Here is an 8,281-nt window from a genome sequence, read left to right on the forward strand (position 1 = left end):
CCCCTCCTCTGGTCCGCATCTGGGCCCACAGACCTTGAGGAGACGGCCCTCGTCACAAGCTCTGCCCCCTCCTCTGGTCCGCATCTGGGTCCACAGACCTGGGAGCTCGGCACTGCACGGCTAGAGCTTTGGGAAGTTTGGAATAAGGTCGCAGTAGGCCTTAAGAATAAAGTAACAGCTGCCATTCTCTAAGAGCTGTTGTGCACCAGGCAGGACACTAGGTGACGTACATACTTTACCTCTCTTGATTTTCACAAATTTGCAATGTACTTCTTACTATCCCCATTTTAGTAATAAAGAAACAGCCTGGGTGAAATGAAGATACTATGTGCCTCAGTCTCCTAATTGTAAAATGAGGAAAATAAACAACACCTACCTCACTGGACTGTTACCACAATTAAAATTAATTACACACATACACCACTCAGAAAAGTACCTGGGACACAGCTGTTCAAGCTATGTCATCTGTGACCACACAACCACTAAGACGACTGGGATTTAAAACAGGGCTGTCTGATTCCAAAATGTACATTCTTTTGACACAAACCCGCTTGGCGGCTTTGTCATTGTCAAGATTGGGGCACACAGTTCTCACACACCTGCTTTTCCCTTAAATTATCCTACCCATACTCAATTCACTTCCTTGCAAAATCCCTGTCCTTTTACTTCCTGATTTTTTGCCCCTAAAACATCAGAGAATAATTACAAGTTATGGTTTCATTCAGTAGCTTTTAAAAAAAATTTTCATCATAAAGAATTAAACATTAAAACATGCTGTGAACAGCAGGTTTCTCTAGACATAAAGCATCAGAACAGAACCGTTCCCACCCAGCTAACTCATCCATGCTACGTGGCTGTCCTCTGAAAGCCTGAAGGAAGGAGGAAAGTAAGGAGGAGAATTTCTTCACGCCCCAGGAGAGAGGACTTGGCAGAGAGAGAGTCCTGGGATGGTCTAAACGCTGCTACTGCACTACCACAGGTCTCACAAAGCTCCCTCCACGCTTTCACTCCCGGAGGCACCTTTTGGGATGGACGGTAACTTGAATCAACGCCCCGAGCCAAAGATTCATCAAGTAATGCCTTCAGCTTTTCAGCAGAGTCCTTACTCTTCGAATGTAAGAAGCCCAGTGCTTTCAAAAAAATGGGATCAAGTTCCAGGTTCACAGCAGCAGCCATTGCAAACACCTGAAGAAAAAGAGAGGAGAAAGTAGAGACACTGCGCAATTATCTATGTCAAAATTTATTTCTTCTTTTGTTTATAACAAGTAATACTGTGTACATGATACAAAATTCAAAATATCCAAAAGGTTATTAGAGATAAAGGTAAATTTCCTTCTTACCCCTGACTGGTATTATCTAGTTCTTTCCCCCCAAGGAAGAGCATTATCAGTTTTCTGTGTCCCCAAACCCAAGCTCTGAATCCTGATAAGCTCCTCCCTGCCAGAGCCGCTTCCTGATTTAAAATATTCAGTACACATGAACTTCACGTGTTTAGGTGGAGTCCACTACATATCAGAATTTCTTCTCTCAAACCTTCTGTTCAGGACAAAGAAACAAAGGAAGATTCAGGGTGGGGCGGTGTCACAGGAGGGTGACGGTTGGAGGGCGCATTGAATGACAGCTACACACGAAGGGCAGCGCTGCAGCCTTCACACCAGCTGCCTCTGTCTGTCTCCGTGGTCCTCAGCCCTAACCCTGAAAGCTCAGAAAACACACCAGTGATCCTCTTGTCGGGTCACACGTAGAAGCAGCATCTCAAGCCTGAACCTATTTTAAAAAGCAAGGTCTCTGAGCAAAGGTGCCAAATCTACTTATCCATCCTTCCATCTCCCTCCCACAGGGCCTATGAGAAGGCTCTCCATCCTGAGGAGCTTAAAAAACAGTGAGGCTACACATCAAAGGCTTAGGAAATTTCAAAACATTAAAAAGTTTTGTTTTCCACTAATATCCATTCTATCATGTGGTTCTACTTCTGATTGTCACTTTTTCAAACACTTCTCCAGGCAAGGAGTTATTAAAATAAAAATGTAGACTTTGTGTTCAATCCTTTGATCAGTATTCTCAGGCTTGAAATCATCTTCTATCCTTGATGTTAACATTATAAGGCAACACACTTGCACTGCTGGAGGTAAGGTTCTGCCAGCAATTCCACAGTAATCTCTCATTTTCAGGGGTTTATAAAGCCGTTAGAACTTGCTGTAGGTTGAATCTTGGCATACGAATGCTCAGCCTGAAAATGGATTTTGTTTGTTCCTTCTCCATCCACTTCCCCGCTAATCCGTCTCCAACTCTAACAGGAAACACACACACACACACACGTAGAGACACACATACAGCCCCCCTAGGCTTTTTTTTTTTAAGTTTTCAAGAAGGGATTAGATTAGATCTAATGGCCTCAGAATTATTGTCAATTTCTGTGCTCTACTAAAATATCTGAATTCCTGATGAGAAAGAGTCTATACTAGAGGGAGAATAACCTACCCCTAACAGATTTATTAGTAAGAACTTAACAAAAATTGAGAAGCAACCTCTGTCACTTCTTGAGACTGTATTATCACATACCATCATTTGCATATAAGGACAGGTACAGAAAGGTTATTTCAAATTTTCTCCTGGGGCGGGTCACCACACACATTCCAAGGAGAAGGCCCGTCATTAAAATGTCCAGGACAACAAAGGTGCCTCTCCTCCCGCGTGGACGGGGAACACAGCCTCGTCTTTCCGCTAACGTAGCTTCATAGCTAGACACGGTGGTTTCCTCATCCAGAACAATCTGTTCGTGAGGTAGTGACCAAACAGCTGAGACTTAGAAGGATCCTTCTAGTATACTAGAAAAACCACTACTTGAAATTTCTATGCTGAAAAGCAGAATCAAAGTATTTATCATATCACTACACATTTCCATAGTCACAGATGAAAGGTGCAGAGATGAGTGACAAGTCAGCACCCAGGTCACAGACTGCAGGAGCCACATCACAGACACTGACATCCCAATAGGAACCTTGGAGTTGGTTCTTTTTATACAATCCCGCAATTATAAAACTGAACAGGCTTTGTACCCCTGCCCTAAATTAGCAACATGTCCCTCTGGCCCAGGGGTCTCTACAGTGGAATACAGGGAGAAAATATGAGAATTCCTTTTTATTTTTTAATTAAAAAATAAACTATTAATATACAGCGTGATAGTAGTGATGCATACAATTGGTAACTAAATATGCATGTATGGAAGTGTGCTCACTTGTTTTACTCACAGGATACACGGTGAGAAGGGTTGGAGGCCACTGCTTCAGCCTGTCCAGCAACTTTGGTGTTCCTCTCCCTGTCACATCTACTCACGGCTGCTTTAGGGCAGACTGCTTACCCCGCTAATCCCCAGGACCCTCATTAGGCTCAGCCTCTCCCTCTCCACAACAACTTCACTGCCCATCATCCTCGAGACTCTACTCATCACCGACACACTCCCCTGTATTCTCCACTTTTCTCTCAAGAACTCCTTTTATCTCTTCACCTTTACTGTCTGCCTCCCCCCTACCCCCCACTCCCGCCCGAGACATCACCATTCTCACAACCTCCTCCCAAGAAGTGTTCCTTTGAGTTCTTCCTACTCAAAGAGCAAAGAGAGGTCTACAGAGACCTTAGACTAAATCGCTGCTTTGGGAGAAAATTCCATGGCCACCATTTATCAGCACCGCCTCCTGAAATCCACACTCTTGCTAATGTACAGAACACTCGCACCAGGCTCTGGTCATCTCTCCCTGCCAACCTCTTTGGCAATTTTTGCTTCTAAACTGGTATCTTCTCCAACTCCTGCACTCAATTTACTGAGATCTTCAACCCCAAGGAGCTTCCTCTTCAGCCAATAAAACTTGACACTTGCCACAACTACTCTCCTCTTTGACTACACTCCTCTGCTCCTCTATTTCTTCCAACACTTTGACCCAGGACCCTCTTCCGGGTACAAGACACTCTTTCTTTTTGGGTTTTTTCCCCTTCTTTACTCCCATTCTACCCATACTGTGAATTTATAGAGGCCTCCAGTTTCTTGTTCCCTCTGCTTTCTCCTTATTGTCGCCTCTTTGCCCTCATCAAACAGAACACAGTAGTTGGGCCTAAAATAAAACCCTCCGGGTTGTGTGTTTTATCCTTCCCCTCTCAGTTTTCTGTCTTACTCTTCCTCTCCCCTCTGGATTCCCTTCTCTGGTTTCTAGTACTCCTCCTTTCTTACTGGTAAATGCACATATAGTGAAAATTTATTTTCCTTCTACTGAAGTCCTGAAGAGGTCAGCAATTGTGGTATAACTTTGCCAATTTATCTACTTTATTATTTTCAAAAAATATTTTCCTGAAGTTAGAAGAAATCATGTTACTTCTATACAATCCCTTTCATGTATATTCCAAAACCCATGACCAAAACAGACTGTAAAAGAGCCGTATCATTCTCACTGTAGATTAGAATTCTAGAAAACAAAGTCCGAGAGTGTGGCATGTGGATGGATGGATAGTTACAGATGTACATCTATAGATACAGATATATGAAAGAAATTTAATGCTTTAAATGTAGGTTTAATTTAAAACCTAGATGTTGCTTTAAAAAAAGGAGAACGTCAGAAAATTAATCTTAACCACTTTAAAAAACGTCAATGACCTAGGAAAGTGGTAGCAGTGACATTGGTGGGAGTGAATTCTTTGCTCATGCTAGGAATTGTCTATGACAAACGCATATAAGTGACACAGAAATTCCTACACTAAACAATGGTTTTTCTTCATCTCTTTTCTCTTTCTTGACTTATCTGCAGTGTGTCACTTTACTTCCTGTCCCGCTTCCATTCCACAGTCCCGCCTTGCAAGGACTCTCCAGTACTCGAAGCACTCCCATCCCTAGGCCACAGCTTCCTCTGCTTTGCAGCCATCCGCTGCTAACCACCGTCTCCCCACCCACACCCAAACTCCAAGGGCACTGAGAGGAGCACACACACTCCACATGTGCAGTCACCATTCTCGCCCAGGCACTCGACACAACCTCGCAATCCTATCGTGCTTCTCCTGTCAACTAATTTCCCCACTTTCTGCAGAGGCCAGTCACACTCTCTCCACTTTCCTTGAAACTGCTTCCCTGTCTCAGTAGACGGCCTCACCTACTTCACAAAGAAACAGAAGCTGTGAGAGAGGAACCAAGTCGACTTCCTGTCACCACACGTACAGACGTACCTGCACCCCTCCTCTCCTCCTTCCCACCTGATAAACGAGGACGGGACTCTCCACGTAGCGCCACCAGTACCTGATCCTATCTCCTCCTTCCCCTCAGGAACCCTGAGCTGTGGCTTATTAACTGCGTCTTCTCCACCTCCAGCCCCCAGTCTCTTTCCTTCTACTGGCATCTTTTCATCAAGCATCTTTTTATTCACATTTAAATACACTCAAGCCTCTTCTAGCCAGTCTTCTTCGTTTTATAGCAAAACTTCCTCAGAACGTCATCTACCTTTTATATTCTTTCTTCATTCCTTCTACTTATGCCACATTTCTTGCAATTTGGCCTTGTCCCACCACTCCATGAAAATGTTCTCGCCAAAGTATTCACAGCCTTATTCAGCTAAATATAACAAATACTATTTTCTCCTCCTACTTATTTTTCAGCCTTCTCTGTAGGTTCCTCCTATTCCACTTAAAAAAAAAAATGATTTCCTCAAGGTTAGGCTCTGAGTCTCCTCTTCTCTCAGTCTATACCTCCTCAAGATGTGTTCTCTGGATCAGCAGCACGCGCACTGCCTGGGAACCCGTTAGAATGCAAACTCTTGTTCTCCACCGCCAGACCTACTGGAGAAAAAACCCTGGGAGGGGGCCCAGAAGTCTGTATTGAACCTTCCAGTGATTCTGGTCCACCATGAAATTTGAGAACTACTGCCATGGACAATTTGATCCACACACTTCTGCCAGAGATTATGAATTTCTCTCTCCAGCCTATGCATCTCTTCCAAGATTGAACTGCCAGCGTGACCCGGATATGTCACTGAGGTAGGTGCCTCCTACTCAACGCAGCCCTAACAGAGCCACAATCAGGATCTTCTCTCATCTCCCAGCCAATTCCTCCTGTAGTATTCCCTTTCTCAAGTGATACTTGCCCCATCGCTCCAGCCAGAAACCAGAGAATCAGCTTGAACTCCTCCCACTTCCTCATCCCTGTCCCCATTTAATCGCCCAAGGCTCCTCAAGTTCACCTCTCAAGTTCATCTCTCTTTTCAATCCTTACTACTACTCCCACCCCAGACCAAGCCACCATCATCCATCTATCATCCGGCCCCTGTAATAGCTTCATCAGAGTCCCCACAACCTCCCTCTCCCCCTCAAATCTTTTCATATCCCTCTGCTGATCAAAACACTCTTTTCATTTCTCACTGTCCAAAGGTAAAGAACCAAATTCTGAACAAGGTCTCTGATGCCTGCATGATCTGGTAATACAGGGAAAGCAGGGCCGACAGTACCTGGTACAGACAACACGCTCACCAAATGTTACCTGGTATCTCAGGCCATCCCCACTCTCTGCTGAGGCCACACGACCTACTTCAAGTCCTTCGACATAGCAACTCTTTCTCACCTGGTACTTTAGTAGAAAGTGTCCAACCCCTCATCTTATTCATCCTTCAAGTCTCCTTTTCTGCACATTCCCACAACAAAACAAGAAGTGTTACCGTTATACGGCCCCCAAATATCCTGTACTTAGTGATAATAGCTACTACACTGTTAATTATGCAAACAGTGCCTGTCTTTCTCACCAGAACCCAAGTTCCACAAGGGCCAGCTCTGACCGGTCTTGCCGCCTGCGCCCGGCACACAGCAGGTTCTCGGCAAACGCTGGCCAGGTGAGATCACGCTCTCCACTTCCTCTTTCAAACTCCCCTCTCCTCGACTTCTACATGATCACCTTCTCTGGGCTTCCTCTTCTGTCTCTGACTACTCTCTCTGGCTCATCTTCTCATTCCTGTTGTTCTTGGCATTGCCCAAGGATCTGTCCTTGTCTACCTGCCTTAGTTCCGCTCCCAGTCTCTTCCCTGGTGATCTCATGGATGTCACGTTCTCAACCACCACCTCTAGGCAGAGGATGCCATATGTTTACCCCACCCCAGTCTCTCTTAAGCTCGAATCCTGCATTTCCAGCTGCTTAGCAGACTGTCTACCAGATTGTCTTAATGGTCCCTCAAGTTCAGTGACGACTAAACTTGACATGATGACTACCTCCCCCAGACTTCCCTGTCGTGCACTTTCTTCCAATAAACGAAACAACTCGGTTAGGCAGAGCTGAGTCCGTGATCTCTCAAGCACCAACACCCAGCAGGCCTTTCCTGTGGGTTCTGACGCTACAACATTTCTCACACCTGCTCCCTGTTTTCCACCTCACTGCTACCACTCAAATTCAGGCCTTCATTAGCTTTTTCGTACTATAGCAATAATCTAGTTATTCTCCTCGACTTCAACACTGTTGCCATATTAATGTTCCTGAAACACTTTTTTTTTTCATTTTCTTCCTCAAAAATTAAGGCTTCCCAATGCCTTCAAAATAAAACCCAACTTCTTGCCCTAGCATTTAAGCAGATGCGTTAACTGGCACAGCAAACCTTACCTCTTCACCCCCAGACCTGCCTTCTGGCAAAGCCATTAGCTGCCTTGCCACTTCTACTCTTTTTTCCTCTGGGGAGCTTTTTGCCCATTTTTAGGTTTCTGAACCCCCTCAAGAGGCAGCTCTCACACGACGTCTCGCCAGGACTGTGTGCACAGCTGGCGTGTCCTCCTCCACTGCGGAGACCAGGGCCCCCCTCCCTGCCAGGACACGTGCACCGCTTCCTCGTGGGGCTGCCTCTGGCCTAGAACCATACTCCGGTGCACAGGTGTTCTCTTCGCTGTAAAACAGAGCTCTAAGGACGGAGTCTACACTCATCTTTCCGCCCATCGTCCTGCGACTCTGCGAAGCCCACAAAATGATGGCTGTGGAGCTACTGAAGGATCAAGGCAAGTACAGCGGGCTTTGCTCGCCCACTCAGCTCCAATAATCTCCCAATCACTTCGCAGAAAGCACCAAAGGAGGTACTCCAACCTGCCGCCAGCGCGCCGCGTCCCGACACCCAAACGGCACACGAGCGCCCACGGCCCGGCTCTGCAGGCCACGGCGCCCCGACATCCACACGGCACCCGCAGCGCCCACGGCCCGGCTCTGCAGGCCACGGCGCCCCGACATCCAAACGCCACACGAGCGCCCACGGCCCGGCTCTGCAGGCCACGGCGCCCCGAC

General features: G+C 46.2%; 1 protein-coding gene across 6 annotated transcripts in view; it reads right to left on the reverse strand.

Annotated features, from left to right (window-relative positions):
• INTS12 (integrator complex subunit 12) overlaps window positions 1-8,281 on the reverse strand; it is a 28,393-nt gene that overhangs the window by 19,623 nt on the left and 489 nt on the right. For 4 of the 6 annotated variants that reach the window (XR_006887829.1, XR_006887828.1, XM_046655623.1 and 1 more), the window contains exons 1-2: window positions 3,252-7,718; window positions 1,021-1,185 (exon numbers count right to left, since the gene is read on the reverse strand). Coding sequence is in view for 4 of the 6 variants with exons in the window: in XM_046655623.1 (XP_046511579.1) it covers window positions 1,021-1,176 (156 nt within the window). In the remaining 2 variants the exon portion in view is untranslated. Of the gene's footprint in view, window positions 1-1,020; window positions 1,186-3,238; window positions 7,719-8,281 lie in introns of those variants that run through there. The other 2 variants (XM_046655622.1, XM_046655621.1) reach the window with 2 other exon arrangements.

This window comes from Equus quagga, chromosome 3 (genome assembly GCF_021613505.1).
Source record: "Equus quagga isolate Etosha38 chromosome 3, UCLA_HA_Equagga_1.0, whole genome shotgun sequence".
NCBI classification, from domain to species: domain Eukaryota; kingdom Metazoa; phylum Chordata; class Mammalia; order Perissodactyla; family Equidae; genus Equus; species Equus quagga.